Source organism: Triturus cristatus, chromosome 4_1 (genome assembly GCF_964204655.1).
Source record: "Triturus cristatus chromosome 4_1, aTriCri1.1, whole genome shotgun sequence".
Taxonomy (NCBI): domain Eukaryota; kingdom Metazoa; phylum Chordata; class Amphibia; order Caudata; family Salamandridae; genus Triturus; species Triturus cristatus.
In genome coordinates this window covers 1,228,837,387-1,228,862,346 of record NC_140585.1, presented here as the reverse complement: position 1 = coordinate 1,228,862,346, position 24,960 = coordinate 1,228,837,387, and the positions used below count along the sequence as shown (strand labels likewise).

General features: G+C 46.2%; 1 protein-coding gene across 4 annotated transcripts in view; it reads right to left on the bottom strand.

Annotated features, from left to right (window-relative positions):
- Positions 1–24,960, bottom strand: part of R3HDM2 (R3H domain containing 2) — a 761,481-nt gene that overhangs the window by 312,175 nt on the left and 424,346 nt on the right. For all 4 annotated transcript variants that reach the window (XM_085654624.1, XM_085654627.1, XM_085654622.1 and 1 more), the window contains one exon: positions 7,792–7,887. In XM_085654624.1, the coding sequence (XP_085510750.1) occupies positions 7,792–7,887 (96 nt within the window). The remainder of the gene's footprint in view (positions 1–7,791; positions 7,888–24,960) is intronic.

The following is a 24,960-nucleotide window of genomic DNA, read 5'->3' as shown; positions in this document are numbered from 1 at the left end:
CTCTGCTACGGTTGGTACCGTACTGCTCTGTGGACCTTGTTTGTTGGACTTTGTTGCCCGAGTGATGAAGCACCCATGTGTCATCTTTACTGTTCGGACCTTTTGTTGCCTGTGCCCTGCTGGTTGGGGGCTGCCTTGGTTGACGTTCTTCTACCTCCTTGCCAGGATTTTGTTGGTCCACGGTGCATAGTTCCACTAATCCGGAGTGGCATATTCCATGCCATCAACCAGGGGACTTATGATTATTTATTATTCCTTATATTGAGTGGTGTGTTCCTTCCTCGTGTTGTTAACACATGAATCGTGGGGAAAAGGAAAGCTGAAACTGTTAATGTGAAAGATGATACAATAGAAGTCCTCTCGGAAGAGATCTCCACTGAAGGTACAATTGGGCCGAACATTAAATCAACAGCCCTCGGTCTCCCCTACTTCCACTTAAGGGTTAGATGCTAATTCTACGCAGATCCAGACACAACCCATATCTGCTGGACAACCCCCTCTAATCCCTGTAGCCGTGGCCCAGGCAACACTTCTTCCGCCAATGCCCAGATGGACAACCAGTGCTCGCAACTCTGCACATTCTTGAAAGGGGGTGGGGGGGGGGGTGACCGGTAGACTGCCTTAGTAAAGAGGTTGGGCTTATGCACACCATACCCAATGGTCAGCCATTGCCAACCCCCCGCCTTGGTTCTCATTGTACCTACTAGTGTACCCGGGTTTTCCCCAATCATTTGGCCAACTCCGCTCAGGAATAGGGGCTCAGGGTGGAGTCCTGCCAATTCTATTGCTGGGACTAATGATCATCGTGTGGCTGGTCAGCTGGCTTTGCTTTCTTCACACGCTCCGGGGGTAGAAAGGGAAATCCAACCTTCTAGGGAACACGGTGTCCATCTGGTACGGGGTATTATTCACCACCCTGATGTGGTTGAAGGTAGAACGTCTGAATCCCCTGCGTTTAATGAAGCAAACTTGCAACTCCCACCAACATGTACACCTTGAGTTTTAGTTCTAGTGAATGTACCCCCACTAAAAAAGGCTGAAACCGAGGCATATGACCAAGTAAACAAGCATTGGCATAGCCAATAGGTCTCGCCTTTGGGACCTTATAAGTATTTAGCCAGTTTAGTTTCGACTAGAGTTTATTGTTGCATTTTTCATGTAGCGCAAACTCGACCCGAAGGTATTGCAGCACTTTACATGAGCACCAGTTACATTACACAAAGTCACATATATACAGGAATGGGGCAAGTAAGTCATCTGCCCAGGATCACAGGATGTTGAGCCGACGCAGAGACTGGAACCTCGTTCCCCAGGTCCAAAGTACCAGCTCTGACCGTTATGCCATCCTCTCATTTCCAACAGCAAAGAGTGCCTGAGACGTGCCTTTTTCACAACCTATGACTGCCCCCTCGTCTGCCGAAAGCGCCTTGAGTCGGCCAGCACACTAGCGGTTTATGAACCAATTAATTCCATGGCCATACGGTTTAATGTGGCAGCACATTAACCCACTGAGTTATCGCTCTCTTTTAGCTGGTCGGGGGCAAGTTGGTCTCAAAATGAGTTTTTTTCCACACACACATATATGTACACGGGGAAACCTGATCACGTGGTTACAAGGAGTGCCAGGACAGACAGACCTAGAACCACAAAGCATACCAGACGTACGAGCGGGTCAGCGCGAAGCCTCTAAGCGCTAGACAAATTCAGCTCTGCTTTATACAGAGGGTTGCTCTGGTGAGATCTAGTCGAAGTGCTCAACACGCACAAGGCACCCCCGCCTCTTATCTTTCCATTATGTAGAAATCGTGAGTGAATGAAGACAGTGCATGGAACAGTTACCTTCGGGTCGAGTTCACACTATATAAGTGTGCAGCAAAAAAAAAAAACCTGAGGCAAACCTTGAATTACACGTACTATTTGCAGCCAAAGCAGACTTCCAGCACCTTGTTAATTAATGATCGTGTTAGCGAGTGTTGTAGAGCTCTTTACCACCATTTGAGGCTTCTTGGCGCTACTAGAGAACAACTTGCATAGTGCAAAAGCAGACAGACAGATCACCCGAACAGGAAAGTTGTAAATCTTTTATCAAAGTCAGTTACCTTCTGCTTCTATAGTGCCACCCCAAATTTATTTTCATCAACAGCAAAGGGCGCACTATTATTAAAACGAAAAAACATCGATTTGTGAATTCCTCTAAAAGTGAAAGGCAGAGGAGAGGTCCCACAACAGAAAGTACAGTGAGCACATATTTTCCCTTGTTGCATAAATCCCCGGGCCGCGTGTTTACAGAGGCATGCTGCAGAGTGTGAGAAACGCGCGCGCCTCGGCCCTGGGACGGCAGCTCTCAGCCCGGGACTGGGCGCGAGGTTCACCAGCGTCACTTAGCGTGAACTCTGCATGAACCAGAGATTAGACGGGGGATTCGCTGACGAGCAGTTTGTTGCTAGCTGCCTTTTCAACAGCCCTTTCAGACTGAGTAAATATTGATCGCTTTCAATCCAATTGCCCCCGAGGAGAACAGCCGAACACCTCAGTAGGCCGAAAGAGTGAAGTTTGAAGGTGAGCAGACACAGTAAGCACAGGAAACGAAAGTGTAGCAAAACAAAAAGTTGGAGCCTGTTTATGAAAACACAACTTTTTAAAGGAGGCAGGCAGCCGGTGAATAGCATAACTACTCAATATCCAAGTACCCAGTCCTGCATTGTCACTAAAATAAAATTCCAGAATTAAACAAGCGCTGAAACACAAGCACCGCAAAAGAACATATGGCCCCAGCATGCCTGTGAGGCTCGGTAAACAAGTGGGAGGGGTGGGGGGAGTGCGGCCGAGAGCACACACAGCCTTTCCCTTGCGGGCGAAAGCAGGGGCACCATCTGTTTGAACTTAATTACAAACAGATGTTGCCAAAGCTCGCTCCCGCAAGGGAATCGCCAAACGTGCATGCGTTGCCATTGAAAGCAATGCAAAACGTGCACGTTTTTGGGCGAAAAAGAGATTCGATTTTAAGAGGTCTCCTACTATGCAGTGCATGAGCTCTGCGTAGGCGAGACCTAAAAATAAGGTGGTACACTGGTTAGCTGGGAAATGTTCTACTTCCCAATCCCAGTGGTTATTTGAGGAAATCGTTAGATTAGGCAAACCGGGTGGATCGGGAACAGCCCCAAAGCTGCCTAGTGATTAACTTTGCAAACCCATGGAGACCAGATTTTATCCTGAGCAAATTTGCATCCCTTCTTTTTCCATTGGGATCAATCTTGGCTCTTCCCTATGAGTTTTTTATAAGCCCATTTTGAGAGAGGGAGTGGACCAAAGAGGGACAGTATTTTCCAGGGAGGGGGCAAAAATACAGAATACTCGCCCGGCTTGGTTCACAAGTGCTCCTATTTCATTGCAAAATCAATTTGAGGCACTATCGGGAATTAATGAGTTGGACTGACTGGTTCAGACCAAGACTGATACTACCTTGCTTTGTGCGAACTCCGATGGGCCCACCAATCACCTAAGAATTTTGAGTTGGAATATTGCAGACATTCAGGGTAAAGCAGAGGGTTCCGAGACATGGGACTCAAAAGGAGAATTCTTCATGGAAGGCTTAGTGTCCTTTCGTATCAAGGGCATTCAATTCTCCAAAGTGGTCTAGCCAGAGGGGGGCCTAGTTTGCAATGTTAAAACAATCCCAACTGACTCACCACATTTTTGGGCGGTTCTATCAATAGTTGACAACTCGCAAAAAATTCTACTTATCAATATATATAACCCCCTGCATGGCAATAAGAACGCAGACGATCTAGTGGAGGTTGGGAGGTTTCTTGATGCTTTTCTCTGCTCTTCCTCCATTAAAAACATTGAGTTGATTTTAGCTAAAGATTTTAATTTACACCCATGTGTGGATTGTTTTTTATATGATCCTTAAGATTCTGGGATTCTGAGGGGCTCCTAGTTGACCAGGTGCATGTTAAACACTATCTCCAAGGGACTACCCTAAATTACCTGTTTGCAATTTTTTTATTTATGTACCTTACTCTCCTTGCAAATACTGTGGCAGCCGGATGGCGTACCTACCTTTAAGGGTCAGGGAGCTAGATCCTTTATTGATTATATGTTTGTATCTAGGGGGCTTTCTGACAGATATTGCCCCTAGATGAAATTTCCATAGTGATCACAATCCCCTGGTTGCTTCTTTTATGTGGGGGGAAACAGCCTGGGGGTTTAAGTGCTCTGTACCGTTTTTTAGTCAATACCAAGAATAAAGGGCATAGCATAAAATGGGGAGACATTATGCTTTGTCTTGACACAGCCCCAGAATTGGATATACTAAGCACTTATAACGTTATTTGTGAGTAAGTCAAGCAGGCCCTCACTAGTCCAGGACCCGTTGGTCCACCTAAACCCTGTAGGTTGTTCGATAAAAATTGTACAAGGGCAAAGAGAGGGCTGTTGTCCTCTCTTAAATGTGCCCCTAGAGACAGGAATGAAATCAAAAGGTGCAGATCAGTCTATTAATCAGCAGTTACAACTAAGAAACTGCATTTTAAGGAGGAGCTATGGTCACACCTAGTAGAGGCTCGTGCCTCTAAGGATAGCACTAAGCTTAGGGGGAACATAAACCATCTCTTCCTTAAGGGACCTCAGCTCTCAGACCAGGCAGTTTCAGCACCGGCACACGCTTGGATAAATCACTTCATCTCTTTAGGAGTGTGACGCTTTAGCATCTGCCCCAAACCCCACTCCTGATGCACTTACTCTTCAGTGGTCAGATCCATACTGGCGCTCACTCAAGGCAAGGCCCCTGGCGCTAATGGTGTGCCGGGTGACTTGCTGAAATAGTTGGTGGCTCTATGGGCCCCTGTTTCAACACTACACATAAAGACGTCCATTCGAGGTCCGCACCCAGTGGCCTGGAAGCTTTCTGTTATAATCCGGATTTTAAACAAGCATTGGCATAGCCAATAGGTCTCGCCTTTGGGACCATATAAGTGTTTAGACATGCAACAGTTGATGTTGTTGCAGCAAGGATATTATGCTACATAACTAAATACTTATAAGGTCCCAAAGGCGACATCTATTGGCTATGCTACCAGTATGGGTGAAATGTGACTCCCAAGGCTTGTGGCCCTCATCAACTTATGAAACATTTTCTACACATTGATTTTCACATTCATTGTCTGTGTGTGTGTGTGTGTGTGTGTGTGTGTGTGTGTGTGTGTGTGTGAGATGTAAAGCGCTCCAACACCCTACATTGGTATGAGGAGCACTATAAAAGAAATTGAATAAATGTGAGAGAGGGTCAAGGGAGACATGAGGGGTTACCATTGGAGGGTGGTAGAGAGGGAAGGCATGAAGAAGGATGTCACAGGGGCAGGAGGGGGTGAGGGGCAACAAAGATTATCATACTAGGCTCCACCAACGCTAATTCCGACCCGTAACTTGCCCTCATTTTATCCCCATCTGCTGGATGTAGTTACCTGCATTCTCTACATGCCCTTTGGTATGTTCTGCACACAGATCCCGGGTTCATTCCATGGCACTGGTTCTAGGGTAACTCTTGTTCTAAAGTACTTCAGTGTGTTAATCTCCCTACTGTAGAGATATTTCCCCCTCTAGTTTCACCTGGGCATTGTAGTTGCTTTCAGGAGCTGAAATACCCAGGTGCAACGTACCAACTCCACAGAGATGTAAATTCCTGATGGGGCCGGTAACTGTCTTTATATTATGAATTCTCTGGCTCGGTATTTACTCTGCCCAGTCATCAGCTTAGGCCTAGTCTCCAGCAGTGTCTGGGCTCTTGCACTATGCTCACCCCCCCTTGCCCCCGTTAGTGGCGGAGCGCCAAGAATGTCAATCTCTCTGCCGATGGCGCTGTGCCCAGAACCAAAGAAAGAATGGATATTCAAGTTGAGGTGCAGCCCTCCGTACCCCCCCTCTGCCTCGCCCTCAAGGCATGAGAACAGCGTCGAGGTGGGCCCAGGTGATTCCACCTCCGAGACCCGCCCTCTTTTGTGTTCTGGAGACGAATAAGGAGCCCGTCTGAGCAGAAGGGTGGGGGCTACTGAGGCTCGGGGGCAGGGGGAGGGATGCGCTGCCCCTTCTTGCCGTCATCAAGGGGAATGCAGACTCTAAATGTGGATTCGAAGCTGCATTCCCCCCCCCCCCATGTACAGCGTTTACCTTGTGGGAGCGAGCAGCAGCAGGCGTGATAATTGCTAACAGATGGTGCCACTGCTCGCTCAACAACGCACATGCACGAGGGCCCATTAGAAACAGTGCAGAACATGCACGAGTTTCCACAAAAGCCAGGAGCGATTTCAAGAGGTCACTCCAAAGCAGCAGTTGCGGGCTGCGTAGGCGAGATCTAATAAGGGGACAGGCAGGACCGTGCATGTTATAGACTAATTTTGTTAATCGATATTGAGCTGAAGGTAATAGAGAACGTTATATTGGATAGGCTCTCCAACTGGGCCAATGAGAAAGGGAACTTCTCTGACTTGCAATATGGTTTTAGATCAGGGCGTGGCACAGTACAACAAAATCGAAATCTGTTAAGTTCACCAGGCCTAAGGGGGGGGGGGGGGGGGGGCTCAGTCCATCTAGTATTCATGGATCTCGGATCAGCATTTGACTGTGTCAATAGAGACAGGCTGTGGGCTGAGTTGGGGTCTCTGGGGGTGGACCCCACTCAATTTCATGAGAGATTTACATAGATCTCACAGGGGTGGTTAGATTTGGCCAAGATGGGGAATGTACTAAGCACTTTAAGTTAAATAAAGGTGCTCGTCAGGGCTGTATTCTTGCCCCTCTTATTTATTATGTATATTAATCACATAGAGAGGGTCTTAACTGAAGTTGAAGCAGCCATCCCTAAAGCAGGGGAAAGAGCCATACCAGTTTTATTATACGCCGACGATACAGTTTTAATTGTCCGTAAGGCAAGGGGCCTGCAACATCTGCTAGATCCATTTGTTGAGTTTGTGTGCAGCTTGGACCGATCCACAAATCATGCTGGCATATCCTTATTTACAGCTGCAAGCATCGCTAAAAGTATATTTCTTTGTTTCTTGTTTTCTTTCTGGTGTCCTTTCGACTATCCAATAAGTCTGCAATGCAGGGATTTAGTTACTGTGGGATAATATGGGTCCTTCTAGCTCTATTTATTTTAACTGTTTTTTAAACTGTTTAGATCAATTTATATTTGATGTACTTTATTGGAGGCCTTACTATGTATTGTTGCTACTATGTAGGGAGCAGGCTACTTTTAGGTCTGCTGTTATTGTATGTGCTGTACACTTATGATTTTACCATAAAATCGAATAAAGTTTAATTAACTGAACTGAATACAATAGTATTTATACACTTCAAAATCTCAGTCTCTTCCAGAGTCTGTTAAGTACCCTTAATTGCCTTTCCCAATTTTATTTGTTGCCTTATCGCCACCACAGTATCACTGAAAACAAACTGGTATTGTAACGGTTACTACAGCCCCAAGAAAATGCATACAATAAAGGAGCATCTGGTACACTAAGTATCCACAGACTAAACAGGTCAGCTGAGTATATAAAACCATCCAGTTTCAATGTAGTGTATTTTTCATTGTTTTAGGTCACTACCATCGGGTTAGCTCTTGATTTGACATCACTGTGGTTATGGCAGCTTTCAGTCTAATGGCATACCAGTAAAGGAAGCTTTTATGTGTGATAATGCCTGGGGAGCGTGCTGCTCCCAGTGTGAAGTCAGAGGTGAAAAGCCAGTTACCACAATTAAGTCGCTGCACAATGGTTTTGGCTGTTTACTTACTTCTCGTGCAAATATTCGCTCCCTGACTCGCTGATACTCCTCTTCTCTCTCTTCTATTGATTTGCTTCTGCGGCCATCCTGCAAGGGCACCCGCATCTGGAGCAAAAACAGCATGTGTTACAGCAGGACAAGGAAATTCACCCTTCATTAGAGCACAAGAACTTCAACAGAGAAAAAAGAATATATATATGGTGAATGTTGCTTACCCAGTAAGCACCTGTTTGTGGCATGTAGTGCTGTAGATTTACATGCATAGCATAAGTCCACCATCTATGTCGGGCTCAGAAGTGTGCAAGTTGTCTTTCGTCAAAGAAGTCTTTCTAGTCACAAGTTGTAGTGACTCCGCCCTCCTCTTACTTGCAATGTGCATGGTCCTCGAATCCTTGTTTTCCACTACGCGTGTGAGGAGGGAGTGTAAGGATGATGTATCCTATGGTAAGGACCATGCAAAAATAATGTAATGTAGGATGTGTGGAAATGCATTCAACATAGGTGACAGGGATTGGATTGCTGTTGTGGCATTACATCTAGACAGTAATAATGTTTTGTTAATTGGTGCGGGGAAGTCCATGTAGCTGCTTTGCATATGTCAGTTATTGGTATATTCCCCAGAAATGCCACAGAAGCTCCTTTTTTACGTGTAGAGTGAGTTTTTGGCTGAACAGGTAAGGGGGGGGGGGGGGGTCGCTTGGCTTTAGAATAACACGTTTGGATGCGTTTTTATCATCCAACGTGAGACACCCGATTTGGAAATTGCTTTATCGTTATGTGGTTTGGAGAATGCTAAAGATAGCGGTTGAGTTTTGCTAAATGACTGTTCTATCAATGTAGTACATTAGTGCCCTTTTAACATCTAATGTGTGTTATGCTCTTTACGCCACGGAGTCTGGTTGAGGAAAGAACACAGGCATCTCAATGGATTGATTCATGTGGAACTGTGAGACTACTTTTGGTAGAAATGTAGGATTAGTTTGTACTATTACTTTGTCTTTGTGTAGTTGGAAGAATGGTTCTCCTAAAGTTAATGATTGAATCTCACCAACCCATCTGAGTGAAATGATTGCAATAAGAAATGCAAGTTTCCAAGATAGAAATTGTAAAGGGCATGTGCACAGAGGTTCAAATGGTGAATCCATTAACCACAATATTAAGATTACACGCTGGTGTGGGTGGAGCTCTCGTGGAATAACTCTCTTGAGGTCTTGAAGGAAGGCTTTGATTACAGGGACTCTGAATACAGAAATGGGTTCTCTATTTTGAAGAGAAGAGCTAATGCTGTAGGTTATATATTTTTATAAAAGTGAAAGCTAACCCTACAGTTTGTAAGTAAAGAAGGTAGCAAAGAATGTTTTGAGCTAATGCATTTAATGAGTTAATATCCTTTTAGTGGCAATAGTGAACAAAGTATTTCTAATTTGCAGCATAGCAGGCACGTGTTGTGGGCCTTCTTGCTTCTTTTAGAATATTCATACATTCTTGCGGTAAATTAGGATATCCAGTCTGGGGATCCCCTATAAGACTTCCCACTCGTGTCGTATCTCTGTCATATCCGCTCCCTCAGACACTCTGCAGGCCGTACACTTTAATAACTTCTCCGTCGGCTGCCCCTTTTGCTGGCATACTGATTTATAAACCCCCAGGACCTAGAGGGGAGTTTAGCCATTCTCTGTTTAATCTCCTTGAGCCCTACTTTGGCTGTGCCAAACTTACCGTTTTGGGAGATTTCAATTTCCATCTGGAAAATTTAGACTCTGGAGAGACTCTTTCCCTTTTAGAGCCACTGGCTGCTTGTGGCTTCCAGCAACTGGTTACCTGTGCCACACACATGGCAGGTCATATCCTGAATGGAGTGTTCTCGAATGACTCAAGGCTGACGACAGATGTACCAGTTCCGTTGGTCTGGTCGGATCATTTAGCGGTCCCATTGCAGCTTTTGGCCTCTCCCGCATATTCTAAGCTGAGTGGTCCTAGTAAGAGAGAACCTAGGCGCAATTATGGGAGTATCTCCAATGACACCTTGGCTCCCTTAATTTCCAATGCAGTTACCGGGACAGCAAAGGATGTCAGCACAGCTGCACTTGAATGGACGGTTTCCATTTCCTCGGCGGTTGATGTGCTGGCTCCTGTTTCTTTTCGTTATTCGGCCAGGAAGAGACCCTCGGCCCCATGGTTCTCGGAGTCGCTGAGAGCTCTAAGGCAAGGTAGCAGGAAAGGCTATGGAGGGCGAGCTGGGATAATGTGGAGAGGGAAAGACAAACTTCTCCTTAAGGGATATAAATTGGAGGTTATTAGAGAAAAACAGGAGTACTTCTCCAAGCTGACCACCGCTCTCACCTCCCCTAGAGAACTCTTAAGATCGCAGATTCTCTGTGTTCCCTGCAAGTGCCCGACCCGATTCCCAGCTCTCAGGGTCTTTGTGACAAGATTTCTTGTTTTTTCCATTAAAAAATAGCCGATATTTATTCGGCCCTTGAGTTGCAACGGGCTGCGCTGTCGCACCTTCCCCCGGTTTTATCTGCTGTGGGTGGGGAAATGGTGGCCGCTTCGGTGAATCTGCCCAACTTTCCACTGCTCTCCCTTCAAAAACTAGACCTACTGTTAAGTAAGATCAGGTCAGGGTCTCCTTTGGAACCCTGCCCCCTCAGAGTTCTTAAGGAGTGTCGGGAAGCTCTCCTGCCTCCTCTCACGAGTATCATGAACCGGGCAATACAGGAGGGCATCTTTCCCTCTGTGTGGAAGAGTGCGGTTGTTAAGCCCCTGTTAAAGAAACCTACATTAGACCCGGAAATCCTTAAAAACTTCCGTCCGATCTCATTGCTTTCTGCGCCTGCAAAGATGCTCGAAATCCATCTGAATGAGCATCTGAGGGCATTTCTGGACATCTCGGGCTGTCTTGATCACTCTCAGCATGGCTTTCGGAGACAACATAGCACGGAATCGGACCTTACGGTAGGGCTTGATAACATCCGCAGGGAGGTAGATCAGGGCCATTCTGCCCTTCTGGTTTTGCTGGACTTGACGGCCGCTTTTGACACCTTATCTCCCTTGGTTCTAATTTCTCGCCTTAGGGAGATAGGGGTGGAGGGTGGGGCATTGAGCCTTCTGGCTTCTTTTCTTGACCAGAGGGAACAGAGGGTCAAACTGGGTGAATACCTTTCTCCATCCCTTCCTGTTAAATGTGGGGTCCCCCAGGGGTCGGCCTTAATTCCGACCCTCTTTAACATCTACGTGGCCCCACTTGCCAAGTTAATAAGATCTTTTGGGATGGAGGTGGTGTCATATGCTGATGACACCCAGATTATGGTGTCCCTCTCCCGGTCCGGCAGTTCCTCCGCTCTCAACTTTCGGAACTGCATGGAGGCAGTCTCACATTGGATGATTTTCAATTCCTTAAAGCTGAATGGAGAAAAAAAACGAGGTTCTGATCTTTGGGGGAGATAGGGACATCTGGTCCTCTGAGTGGTGGCCTCCTTCTTTGGGAGTTTGTCCTGCCCCCTCGGACTTGGCCCGCAACTTAGGAGTTCTGATTGATCCTTCTCTCTCTATGTCTCAGCAGGTTAATAAGACCGTTGCAACCTGTTGGGGTATTATCAGAGTCCTCAGAAAGATCAGACACTATCTGTCTCCACATGCTCGAAAACAGATTGTTGTTGCATTGGTCGCCTCTCGGCTTGACTACTGCAACGCTCTCTATGCAGGAGTAAATAAGGGCCTTATGTCACGTCTGCAAACAGCCCAGAATGCGGCAGCTAAATTTGCGCTGGATGATCCCAGGTTCTCCTCGGCCACCGCTGCCAGGAAGAGTCTGCATTGGCTTCCTATACAAGATAGGATTGCCTTTAAGATTCTGTTCATGACTTACGGAGCTCTATCTGGTCTGGGGGCTGAGGGGGTTAAGGATTTATCGTCACCTTATGTCCCGAGCAGAAATCTTCGCTCCCGGGAAAAGCATCTGCTGTCAGGTCCCCGTTTCTGTAGAGTCAAATGAAAGGGGGGGGGGCCTTTTACTCCTTGGCACCTAAAATGTGGAATACCTGTCCTATTGAAATTAAAACTCAATATACTGTCCCTATGTTTAGGAAGACATTAAAGACGTGGCTTTTTGCCAAGGCCTACCCGTAGGCTCGGCTCCTGGTCTGTTTCTGATTTACATTGCTGTTAGGCGCCTTGATGCCTTTGGGCTTAGTTGCGCATTATAAATATCCTTTCAAAGTCTAGGACCTCATGAACCAGATTGGAAGATAGAAAGATCTGGGGTTTGGGTGACTTACTGCTCCTTGGTTTTGCGGGAGAAGGTCCTGCCTGTTGGGTTGTACTTGATGCGAGACTACTGATAGTTCTAATAGTGTTCTAAACCATGGTTGACTGGCCCATGTGGGAGGAACTAGGATGAGTGTCGGATGTCTGCCGCAGTTTGCTTATTACAAACAGAAGCAGGGAGAGGTGGAAAAGCGTAAGCAAATATACCTGACCAATTGATCTATAGTGCATTGCCCTTGGGTGTTGGAAACTGGAGGCGACGTTTAGGCATTTTGCATTCTGTGTGGTGCAATTAGGTCTATGCCCAGTTGCCCCCACTGCTGGAAGAATGGGTATAGCACTTGTATATTGAGTTCCCACTCATGGACTTGTTGGCACGTCCTGCTGAGGAGATCTGCCAAGTTGTTGTTCACTCATGGTATGTACTCTGCTAACAACTGAATGTTGTGTTGGAGAGCATTCTTCCAGATTCTTTATGCAAGAAGAGACAGCTGTGGAGATCTGGTCCCTTCCCGTTTTTGTAGAGAATACAGGGTAGTAACGTTATCTGTTTTGATTAGGACTGTTTTGCTGATAAGGTAAGGAAGGAATGCTTTCATCACTAGATAAACAGCTAGCAGCTCTAAGTGACTGATATGTAGAAGAGACTGAATGTGTGTCCATTGCCCATGTACAGTTAACTCCTGTGAGTGCACTCCCCATCCAGTTACTGTCTGTTATGGTCGTTTGCGGAATCGAGTCTATGAAAGGCCGTCCCTATAGTTGATTTTTGGAGTTCCACCATTGCAGAGAGTGGCAAGCTTGATGGTTGATCAACACTAGATCCTCTAACTGACCCTCCGCTTAAGACCACTGCTGTACCAAGCATTGTTGTAACGGCACATATTGAGTCTGGCATAAGGTACTATGACTATAAATGATGCCATGGTTCCTAGGAGGTGCATAACAATTCTTACTGTTATTTGCTTGTGAGGCTGAAATTGTGAAACAAGTGTTTTGAAGTCTTTAGCCGTGCTGCATTTGGGTAAGCTACCCCCTTGTGACAATTTAGGATGGCTCTCAAGTAAGACTATTTGAAGAGGTTGCAGGTGTGATTTTACTCTATTGACTGTAAAACCTAATTGGTGAAGTATGATTATGGTTGTTTGTTGCAAATATTTGCGGTATGTTTTGCTTTTGATAAGCCAGTTGTCCCAATAACGGAAAATGCGTATGTTTTGCCTTCATAAGTGGGCTGCTACTACTGCTAAGCATTTGGTAAACAACCTAGGGGCTGTGGAGATCCCGAACAGAAGCACTTTGAACTGAAAGTGTTGTTTATTGAAAGCAAACCAGAGGTATTGCCTATATGCTAGGTGAATTGGAATGTGAAAGTTTGCATCTTTTAAATCCAATGCAGCCATAAAGTCTCCCTGTTGTAGAAGTGGCATGACATCTGGAAGAGTGAGCATATGACACTTTTCTGAAAGAATGTACCTGTTTAGAGATCTGAGGTCTATAATGGGTCGCAGAGCCCCCTCCATTTTGTGTATAAGGAAGTAAAGGGAATAGACCCATGTGCCCAGTTCATGTATCAGTGCTATCCAGTAATGGCTGCTACGGGACGGAGAGATAGCAGGAGTTTGAAAAAAAAAAAAAACGGCCATCCACCGCCTCTCCTCTGTCCTCTACTTGTCTCCAGTCCTGGCTGGCAGCAGGAAGCACGTGGGCACACAGGCTTCCCTGTGCCAAACACAACGCTGCAATGCAGCGTTGTTATTGGTCTGAGCACCGGGGACAGGAAGCCTGTGCATGTTCCTCACCAGGCTGTGGAATGCAGCCTGGTGAGGAACATGCAAAGTGTGCATGACAGACCAGCCCAAGAGGGCCAGCCAAACAGTCATGCAAACTTAAGGAGTGCAAACCACTCCTCCCCCTGCTCTGGGCAGCCCCGCCCTACCACTGGCTGCAAAAATAAAAAACTAGTTACTTACCTGTACACTATGGTTCTCCAGTATTGATATCTTTCATAAATTCACATGCTTGTATCTTCCCCGTCGTCATGGTGGGAGTCTCACGGTAAATGAATAACAATAGCAGTAAAAGAAAAACTGCATAGAAAACCATAGGGAAGTATAGAGTTTGGCAGCCTATCATCATTATTATATGGTCCAAATGACAGCCAATCAGCTATCAGCCCTGAGGTCACACTCTCTAGCAGAGCCACCAGACCTCAGATTTCCAGCCCCAAGTGCGAGTCAAGGATGTATCTAGAGATAAAAGTGGTCTACCTGAGAAAACGGGGAGGCAGGCGGGCCGCATGTGAATCTATGAAAGGTATCAATACTGGAGAACCATAGTGTACAGTTAAGTAACTAGTTTTTTTCTCCAGTATTGAATCTTTCATAGATTCACATGCTTGTATCCAGGATAGAACCCTTTTTTCTTAGGGCTCTGCTCCTTATTACCAGAATACCATAATGGCTTATAAGAAAGAAAACGTTTGTATGTCTCAGTGTATATCACATTGGAAACATGATACCTGAAAATAACAACTATGCATAGTAAGACCATCCAATGGAACACATAAGAGGAAAAATTAACAAGAAATAACATAGCATGTTAAATATACCCTGAGAAATACCTTAGCGAAACAGGTGCCGTAGAACTGCTTGTCCCACCGCTGAATCCGCTTTCCACGCTGTGTCCAGACAGTAATGCCTGGTAAACATGTGCGCATTTGTCCATGTTGCCGCTCTGCGGGTGTCCGGGAGCGATACTCCCGCGAAGAATGCCATTGAAGTTGCCATGTTCCGCGTTGAATGAGCACGAACTCTGGATCGTAGAGGCTTTCCGGCTTTTTTTATGGCATAACAAAATGGCAGAGGTTATCCATCTAGAAATACTAGACCTTGACAGAGCCAAGCCTTTTCTGGGGCCAGCAAAGGCCAAAAACAATTGGTTTGTCTTTCGGAAAGATTTAGTTTTGTTAATATAGAATTTGAGGCATCTTTTGATGTCCAGAGTATGCAGAGATTTTTCCCCTGCAGAAGATGGGTTTTTAAAATATGTAGGCAACACAATAGGTTCATTGAGGTGAAAAGCCGAGGGGACTTTGGGAATTAACTTAGGATTTGTTCTGAGAATGACTATCTTATTTGAATTGAAGAAACGGTTCTGCGATCGAGAAAGCCTGGATCTCACTGACCCGCCTGGCTGAAGTGAGGGCGAGTAGCAAAGCCACCTTCCAAGAAATGAACTGTAAATACGCTTTGGGAACTGGTTCGAACAGGGGCTTCATAAGTTGCATCAGGATCGTGTTGAGCTGCAATGGGATTGACGGATGCTTAAGTGGAGGAAACACTCTAAAGAGTCCTTTCAAAAATTCCTTCATCACCCTCTGAGACCAAAGAGATGGACGATTTGGTGTCCTGCGATATCTTGAGATAGCCGCAAGATGTACTTTGACCGATGCATGGGAGAGTCCTGCCTTGGCTAAGTGAAATAGGTAAGGAAGAATTTGCTCTGGAGAAGAGTGAAAATGGTGCAGGGCTTGAGTGGAACACCACCGACAAAATCTCTTCCATTTTGCTGTGTAAGTTTTATTCGTTGAAACTGCTCGAGATTGAGCAAGAATATCTCGGCATTCCTGAGGGATATTAAGGGAATGAAATTCGTGCTCATAAGGTTACAGGCTGACAAATTCAGTGATGTCAACTGAGGATGAAGAACTTACCCTTCATTCACTGAGATTAGATCTTGAATCAACAGAAATTGAACTCTGGGAGCCACTGACAACTGGAGGAGCTCCGAAAACCAGAACTGTCTCGGTTATGCCGGGGCTATTAGAATCAAGTGGCACGGTTCCGACCTCATTTTCCGTAATACCCTCGGCATCAGAGGAAATGATCCCGCTTGAGGGAATCTGTTTGCAAAATGTTTGCATTTCTTGTTGTGGTGATTTGCAAACAGGTCCAGAGATGGAGTGCCCCATAAGCGAAATATTTGCAAGAGTTGATCTTGAGCTAACTCCCATTCGTGGGAAACACTGGCTGATCTGCTTAGGATGTCTGCCCTTGTGTTGTGAACTCCCGGAACATGCTGAACCTGCAGAGAAATTTTGTGCAGTAGAAGCCAGTTCTAATACTCTTGAGCTTGTGCCAAAAGGGGCTTTGATTTTGTACCCCCTTGCTTTAGCAGATGAAACATTGTTGTCGTACTGTCTGTCCTGACCAATACAGGCAAATTGTGGATTCTGGGAAGGAAAGCCTGGAGGCCCAAGAACAGCGCCTTTAGCTCCAACAAGTTGATGTGCAGCTGAGCTTCCTGAATGGTCCAATGGTCTTGTATTTCGAGGTCTTGGAGGTGTGCTCCCCATCCTTGCAGTTAGGCGTCTGTTGTCATGACATAACTGGGACATTGAGGTTCAAAGAGCATACCTTTTGATAAATTATCCCTGATTCCCCACCATGACAGTGCTGTCCGAATTTGAGGAGTGATGGAAATTCGATCCTCGAAGGACCCTTGGGATTGCACCCATGGCATGTCGAGTAGTTCTTGAAGGGGTCGCATGTGTAGTCGGCAATTGGGAACTAATGGGCTGCAGGAAGACATCATCTCCAACAAGGATTTGAAGATTCTCACTGAAGTGGACCTCTTTGTTTGTAATTGTGATGCCAGTCTTAAGATATGATGCGCCTTTTATTAGCCAGTCGTCCAGATACGGATAAATCTGGTGGCCTTGTTGTTTCAAGTGCGCTGCGACCAGCGCCATGCATTTTGTGAAAACCCTTGGCGCGGATCCGAGGCCAAAGGGTAACGCTTTGAATTGGTAGTGGCGCCCCGCCACCACAAATCGTAGATACTGCCTGTGTTTGATGTGAATCGTAATATAAGAATAGGCATCTAAGAGATCTAGGGATGCCATGTAAACTCTCCTGCGCAGCATCAGGAGGATTTCAGGTAGAGACTGCATACGGAATGACATTTTTTTGATGAATTTGTTCAAGCCTCTCAGGTCCATTACCTGCCTCCATTTGGAAGACTTTTTTTTCGAATCAAGAAAAAATGCGAGTAAAATACTTTCCCTCGCTGTTGAGGCGGAACCTCCTCTATTGCCCCTTTCAAAATGAGGGACAGAATTTCTTCCTTGAGAGCTGAGAGATGTTGTTGCTTTCTCGTAACAGGCGGTCGATCTGAAGGTTTTTGTATGAACTCTAGGGTATGACCGTGACTGATAACGTCCAGTAGCCATCTGTCCGTTGTTATGGACAGCCATTGATAAAAGCGAGAGGTAATGGATCTGCTTGAGGTATGACGAGGTGGTCGGTGCCTTGGCCTTGTCACTGTCTCCGATTGGAGTCCTGTGATTTTCCCCTCGCAGCAGGCTTCCTTCTGCGCTGGTAGGAAGTGTTCGAGGAACGAAACTGCTGGTTGCTGGAGAATTGACGGTACTGTTGGGGATAAGGTTGGAACCTGTTAGACTGGAAAAAATAACTCTGATTATACTGGCCTCTTGAACCTCTTCTACGAAAGGACTGGAACCTATTTTGTTGTAGGGAGCCTAACGCTCTCGCTGTGTCTGTGTCCGATTTTATTCTTTGAAGGGCATCGACGTGTTTGCTGAAGAGATTCTACCCATCAAAAGGGATATTGACTATCTTTGCCTGGACTTCAGGTCTAAATGACGTAGACTTTAGCCAACCTTGCCTGCGGAGCGCCACTGCTCCGGCCATTTGCCTGAAAGCTACAGATTATATGTTCATGGCTATATCTATGGATTCGGAAGCTGCCCTAGCTCTGGCCTGTAAAATGATGGTAGCCTCTTCTTTTTTGTCTTCTGGCAGATGATAAAAGTGGTGCAATGTCCGACCACATCTGCCTGTTATAGCGGCTGAGAAGAGCCAGCGCATTTGAAGCTTCAATTGAAGCTGCTACCATAACTGCTAAGCGCTTCCCTGCACCATCCATCTTTCTTCCTTCCTTGTCGGGAGGAGCTGAACAAGCAGAGGCCGGGTTCTTAGAATGCTTCTGCGCCGCCTGCATCACCACCGATCCAGGCCTTGGATGTCCAATCAGGCACGCTGGGGAGGACTCAGGGAAGATACAAGCATGTGAATCTAGGATAGATTCAATACTGGAGAATTTTATTTTTCCATTTGAGCAGTGAGACGCTTCTCCGCCTTAGCGGAGGAGCCGCCGCCATTGGTTCCTTCACTCCTTTGCTTACGAGAGCTTTAACTTCTTCTTTCAACAATTTGATGGTATGTTGACATTCTGTGGGTACGAGGTGGAATGTTTGGATGGGGTTGAAGTGAACTCCAGGCAATAACCATGATGGATAATATCCAACACCCATTGGTCGAATGTGATCCATGCAGGAAGAAACTGCTGTAATCTTTTCCCAACAAGTGTTATGTGATTGGGGCAAATGGTGGGCAAGTCAAGGCGTGGTGGAGGGCTTAGTAAAACCTCCTCTACGGTTGTTTCCTCAATAGGAGGCCCCTATAGTATCCGCTAGGAGAGGTGGTTTGATTTTGTGTCTTATTGTAAGAGCTGAATGTCACAGGGGAGGTTATTTTGGATCCTCCACGATAGGTGGAGCAGCTAAAGAAACCACATTGTGATTGTGTCTGCAGTGATGCCATTGCTTTTGCAGTCTCTTTATATTATTTTTGTTTTCTCTAGGAGGGTATCCACATGCGGCCCAAAAAGGTGTTCACCATCAAAGGGAAGGGCTAATACAATATCTGGCTTCAAGCCAGTAGTTCAACATATTGTAAGTCATGCATGTCTTCTTAAGATAAGGCAATTTGGTAAGCTTTCATCTTATGTTAATCTAGAAGATACTCTAGTTATCCCTTCCATTTCGCCCCAGAGTGCTCTATCATAGCATGATGAGAGACCAATCGAGTTGGCAGTCCACCAACGGTTGTCCGATTGTGCCACCACTCTCTTACCTGCTGCATCTATAGGTTTATTCACTTGGTCTGATGGGGGAGTGACCAGTTGTTTGAGAGTTTGGCTGCTTACGAGCAGTAGCTACCACTAGAGTCTGGTATGAGCTGACCTTTAAGGTAAATAGGGTCAATTGGGGAAGGTTTCTAATTTTTATATCAACCCTACAAGCAATACTACTAGATCTAACAGGGCCGTTAAAGAAATCCTTAGTGTGCCTGAGCATACCCTTAAGCATAGGAAGGTACTCCGCGGAACGCTGAGTGGACAAGTGTTTCGAAAAGAAGTCGTCCTCTAGTGGCTCAGTGCGGAAGGTACCTTTAAGAAAAGTAGCTGCCCTACATACAAGATAGTGCCAAGCAAGGGTGTCATTAGGAGGGGAGGGTCTTGATGGATATAGATCCGGGTCAGTGTTATACGGTGGATTTGTGTCATATGCCCCCAGTCATGTTGTGGTGGTAATAGAGTGCTGATCAGCATCTCCCCAACCCCTGTTAAGGAGTGTAATGAGCCCTCTGGTAAATTTGGAGGGTTCATGAATTGGTGACTGTTGTGGTAATGGAATGTGCATGGCAGGGATTGGAGGAGGGCTAATGCAGAGTGGACTAGCAACTTTATCTTCTTTCCTCTTCTTTCTTGGGACAAATAGGAGATCTATTGCCTCTTCAAAAGTAAGCTGTCTTTTTTCAGGCTGTTCCCCTGAATGAGGGTATTTGGTGAGGATTCTTCCTGCATCTGGGTGAATCATTAAATGTTTTTGCCAAGAATCCAGCTGTTGATCCAACTTCTCAAGTACTAGTTGTACAGTCTCTGGAGAATGTGGCGCTGAGGTTTGTTTTTCAGCTCTGACACTAGTTTAGTCCTGGTTATTTTCGGTGCCGAGGGTTTTTGCTCCGAGGCGGCTAGTTTGGTGCTGGTATGGTGCTTCGGCTCCCAAGATTTCCGTGCTGGAAGTCAGGTGGAGTCTGAATTTGATTGTTTGTGTCAAAAGTCATGATGATTACGAGGTGGAGGGCTTTTAAATGACTAATTGAGGTCTAGGCTGTTTCTTCGAAGCAGACGCTAGACGTTCCGGAAGCAGCCAGTCGGTGCAGACCATGGCATGTAGGCAATGGTGGCTCAATAGCTGACTTTTGGGGCTTTACCGGTGCCAGCTATGGTCGGGGTGGAGGCGGAGGGGGTAAAGTACTCCCAGTTTGTTGCTCTGAAGTGATGGCATCATATTCTGCATCCGACTCAGAGTAGTGATCTGGAGTTCGATTAACCTCTTAGGCTGCTGATGGATATGCCTCCATTTCAAGTTCCGGTTCCTCTGAATTGAAAATGTCCGGTATCTCTTCTATGCTATGTCGAGACATCTGAAGTCCGCTAGTTTTCTGATCACAGTCTTTTTGGACCGAAATGACATGCAGGCCTCGCACGTTTCCTCTCGATCGAGACAAGCACAACTTAAACACTTCGTGTACATCTATGCGTAGGAACTTTTTGTGACACGAAGCACAAAATCTAAAAGGTGTCCACTCCATCACCACCTGGACATATATTGTATATAACATCGAAGAGAAACTCAGCATAAAACAGTGTGATCGAATAGAGTCCCCCGAATGAATTAGACATTGATATTACAAAACAGTGATCGAATCACGATAGAAAATACTGAAGGTACTAGAAAGTATCCCAACGGCGTTGTCGCACTGGAGCAGAAGAGCACACAACCGAATCAGACGGCAGAAAAAATAAATTACATTCTTTTTTTGGGGCGTCTAATAGAGTCGAGGACCATGCACATTGCAAGCAAGAGGAGTCACCGCTATGACTTGATAGACTTCTTTGAAAAAAAATAACTTGCACACTTCCGAGCCGAACAACTGGCGGATTTACGCTAAGCATGTGTATTTACAGCCACACATCTATGGCTTAAGCTTTCAGCATTTCACATTCTCACGATTATATGCATTCTACTGTTCATTCAGTCTTACATAAGTTACTTACCTTCGGTAACGCCTTATTTGGTAGATAGTATCTAGCCGCAGGTTCCTTACCTTAGAATATTCCCCAGGAGTCATGATGGATACGGATTTTTTGTAGCAGTACCTTAGTGCACCAGCAGGTGACATCGATCTGCTTCACATCAGTCATGACGGAGTGACGTGTAGGATGCCTATACAGGCGCCTTCCCAGGGCGCTGACCAAAGTTTCTTTTCATGACATTTCTGCATCAAAAGTACGGAGCTACGACAGAATGCTGATGGACCATTTTGCAGACACTATGGACCCACAAGGGTAACCCTAAGCAGAGAAATCTATTCCAAGAGCAGGGACAATGAGTGGGTCGATAAGGATTCTGCATCTTAGACAGTCTCTACCAGATAAGGCGTAACCCAAGATAAGTAACTTGCTCATATAAGAGACTTCTAGTCGAAAATTCTTCACTTTAGAATAGACACCCAAGCAATACTATCTGAGGTGGGACAGTGCACATATTTAGACCAGAGGACTCAGCAAGCAAAGTGGCTGTCACAGCAGACTTGAATGTTCAGGCAGTAGTTGGTAAAGGTGTGCTGAGATACCCACTTTGCTGCCTGACAGAAGCCTAATACAATGACTCTGTGATCTAAAGTAGTTGTCACAGCCTTCGCTCTGGTGGAGTAAGAATGGAAGCCCTCAGGGGGGTTACTTCTTGGCCGGTGCGTAGCAGGCTTTATAGCAGAGCATAATCAATCTTAAGATGGTCCGTTTCTGCAAGGCCTTTCCTTTCTTCGCCCTGACAAACACAAGGAAGAGCTGATCGTACATCCCAAACTCTTTTGTACGATCAATGTAGAATGAAAACGCTCTATTTGGGTCTAAGAGGTGGAGTGTCTCTCCTCTTTGGAAGGGTGAGGCGGAAAAAATAAGGAAGACAGAGTGATGGTCTGACCTGCATGAAAAGATGTCACCACTTTCAGCACGAAAAGGCACGAGTTCTCAAAACCAGCTTATCTTGGGGGAAAAAGTTTGGTAAGGAGGGTGCATTAAGAGTGCTTGCAGTTCACTAACTCTACTGGCTTATGTTATGGAAACTAGAAAAGCCATTTTAATAGTCAAAAGGCGCAGCAAACAACTGAGCAAGGGCTCATAGGGTAAGCACATCACCATCAATACAAGGTTCAAGTACTTCTAGCAAACGAGTCACTATAGGTGACTTAAATAGGGAGGAATGATCTGGCTACCATAAGAACGCTAATATGGGTCGAAAAACACCCTTTAACTGTGCCCACAGCAATGCCTTGCCAGGTTAATGTGAAAAGAACCAATAAAACCTCAGACAAAGGTGCAGAAAGGGAACCAACATATTTTGAAGCACACCAATCCACAAATTAGACACAACAGCAGGCGTATACGGTCTTGGCTGAGGGACTCCTGGCTGCCAGAATGATATCTGACTTCTGGAGGGAGGTCAAAAACTGTCAACTATGCACAGGTTAAAGAACCCTGCCTTATTGTGACAGGAGATCCTCACAAAGGGGAAGCCTGTTCAGAAAAGCACTGCTTATGCTCAGGAGTTCATACCATACTCTCAGTGCCCAATCTGGCACCACAAGAATTACTTTGGCTCAGCCGGCTCTTATCTTCTTGAAAACTCTGGGAGAAGTGGTAGGGGTAGACAGGTGTACAGGAGGCTTGAGCTCTACTTGAGGCCAATAGCGTCTCCGAGCGAGAGATACCTTGGAAACTCCATTGTGCATAAGTGCTGACATTGCACGTTCTATGCAGTGGCACTAAGAGCCAAACAAGGTTCTCCCCAGTCGGTGAAGAGACCTTGCACCACCTCTGGGTAGAGACGCCATTCACGATCAGCTAGACATTGATGGCTGAGTTTGTCCGCTTTGGCATTCAGAGAACTCGCCAGATGTTAAACCACTGGGAATATGTCCTCATGATCCAGCCATATCGGGAGACGCAGAGCCTCTTGACACGTGGTCCAAGGCCCTACGTCACCTTGTTTGCTACAATACTGCATGGCAGTGGTGTTGTCCGTAAACAACTGAACTAGCTTTCCATTGATAGAAAGAAGAAAGGCTTTCATTATCAGGTAAATCACTCAACTCAAGCAGGTTGCGATGAGACTCTGCCAGAGACCAGGGTGCTCTGATCTCCACCTCTTCCAGATGGTCGCCTTAACTCAGGAATGATGCATTTAGTCACACTACAGTCAGCTCTGAGTGAAGAATATTGGTTCGTCAGCCACCAATTCAGATCTTTTGCAGTTTCCTCCGATATCAGGACCAGGTGGGAGAGATTCTCCTGATGCTGCGCCAACTGAGACTTCAGGTACCACTGAAGAGTCAGCATATACCAGAGGGCATGTGTTACCAGCAGGATGCAGGAGGCCAAGATGCCCAGCAGCCTCAAACACAATCTTAACAGAAACCAGGATAGAAGCTGAAACATCAGAATCATAGCCTGGTTATCCGGGACTCTACGCTTTGGAGGATAGGCCCAAAACTGCACTGTGTGCAGAATAGCACCGATCAAGGGGAGCGTCTGAGAAGTCAGTAATGAATGAGAAATTGATAGCAGACCCCAGGGAATGCAGGAGGCTTGCCGTTGTCTGGAGATGGAAGACTGCTTGGGCGAGCCTGCCTTGAAAAGCCAGTCACTGAGGTAGGGGAAGACAGGGACCCCTGACCTCCGCAGACATGCTACAACCACCACACTCACTTTAGTGAAAACTCGAAGGGCGCAGGGGTGGCCAAAAGAGAGCATAGCAAAATGAAAATGCTTGTGCCCACCATGAACCTCAAGTAACTGAGATGTGGAAGAAGGAGTACTGAGAGTTCAGTGCTGCCATACAGTCTCCAGGACCCATGACAGGCAGAACCTAAGCTAACGTGAGCATATTGATTTTGTCCTTCAGGAAGAAGTTGAGAGGGTGCAGGTCTATTATCGGGTGGAGGCCTCCATCTTTCGTGGGCATAAGAATGTAGTGGGAACAGCAACCACAACCTACTTCTGATATGGGCACCCTCGCAATGGCTCCTTTTGTCAAAAAAGCCTGTACTCCCTGTCGAAGCAAGGATAGGTGGTCCTCCATCATCCGGTTTGAGGATGTTAGTATCAGTGGTGGGGTTTCTTGTAAGCGGATGGACTAATCCCACTGAACAATTTTAAGTGCCCTCTTGTCCGATGTTATGGAAAAACAGCAGAACAGGTGATGTTGGATCCTGCTCACCACTGGGTGCCTGTTATAGTAAGAGAACAAACTAAAGGGGTTTTGAGGCTGTCAAGGTGGTGGACTGGGTAGACCTCTGGTTGGGTGTCCCACGAGGCTTGAGTGATCAGTGTCCGCAGCCATGAAAGGACAAATGAGACTCCTTGGTGGCTTGGCGGGAAGTGATGCAGCTGGTGGCCCCTTCCATAGTCAGGAAAGGGGCGAAAGGCAGAATCGGGTTGACGTGGTGCCATGGAGAGACCCAGGGAACAGGCAGTTGCCCTACTGTCCTTAAAGCACTCCTGTGCTGAATCTGCCTTATCACTCAATAGGCGGGTGCCATTGAAGGGCAGGTCAATAAGCGATGCCTGGACATCCTCCGAGAAGCCAGTAGATTTCAGCCAGATGTGGTGCCTGACTGGTGCAATCGCTCTGCCTAGCAAGTCAGTCATATCCATTCTGCAGCTAATGGTGAACTTTGCTGCATATCTTTCATCATCAATACCCTGGGTCAGTATGGCTTGGGCCTCCTCCAAGACCATGGACAGCACTTCTGTAACCAAATCCCAAACTGTGGTGTTCACCGAACACAGTGCTAGGCTGGCAGAAGAGAACATCCTCTTACCAATAGTATCTAGCCTCTTGGATTTCCTATCCGGTGATGTGGTAAGGAACGTACCAGGGTTACCTTTGCAAGTCGAGACCTTGACAACCAAATCTCTCGGGTGGGGTGCTGGGTGAGGAAAGTTGGATCCCCAGAAGCGGTGCGTTGGTGCCAG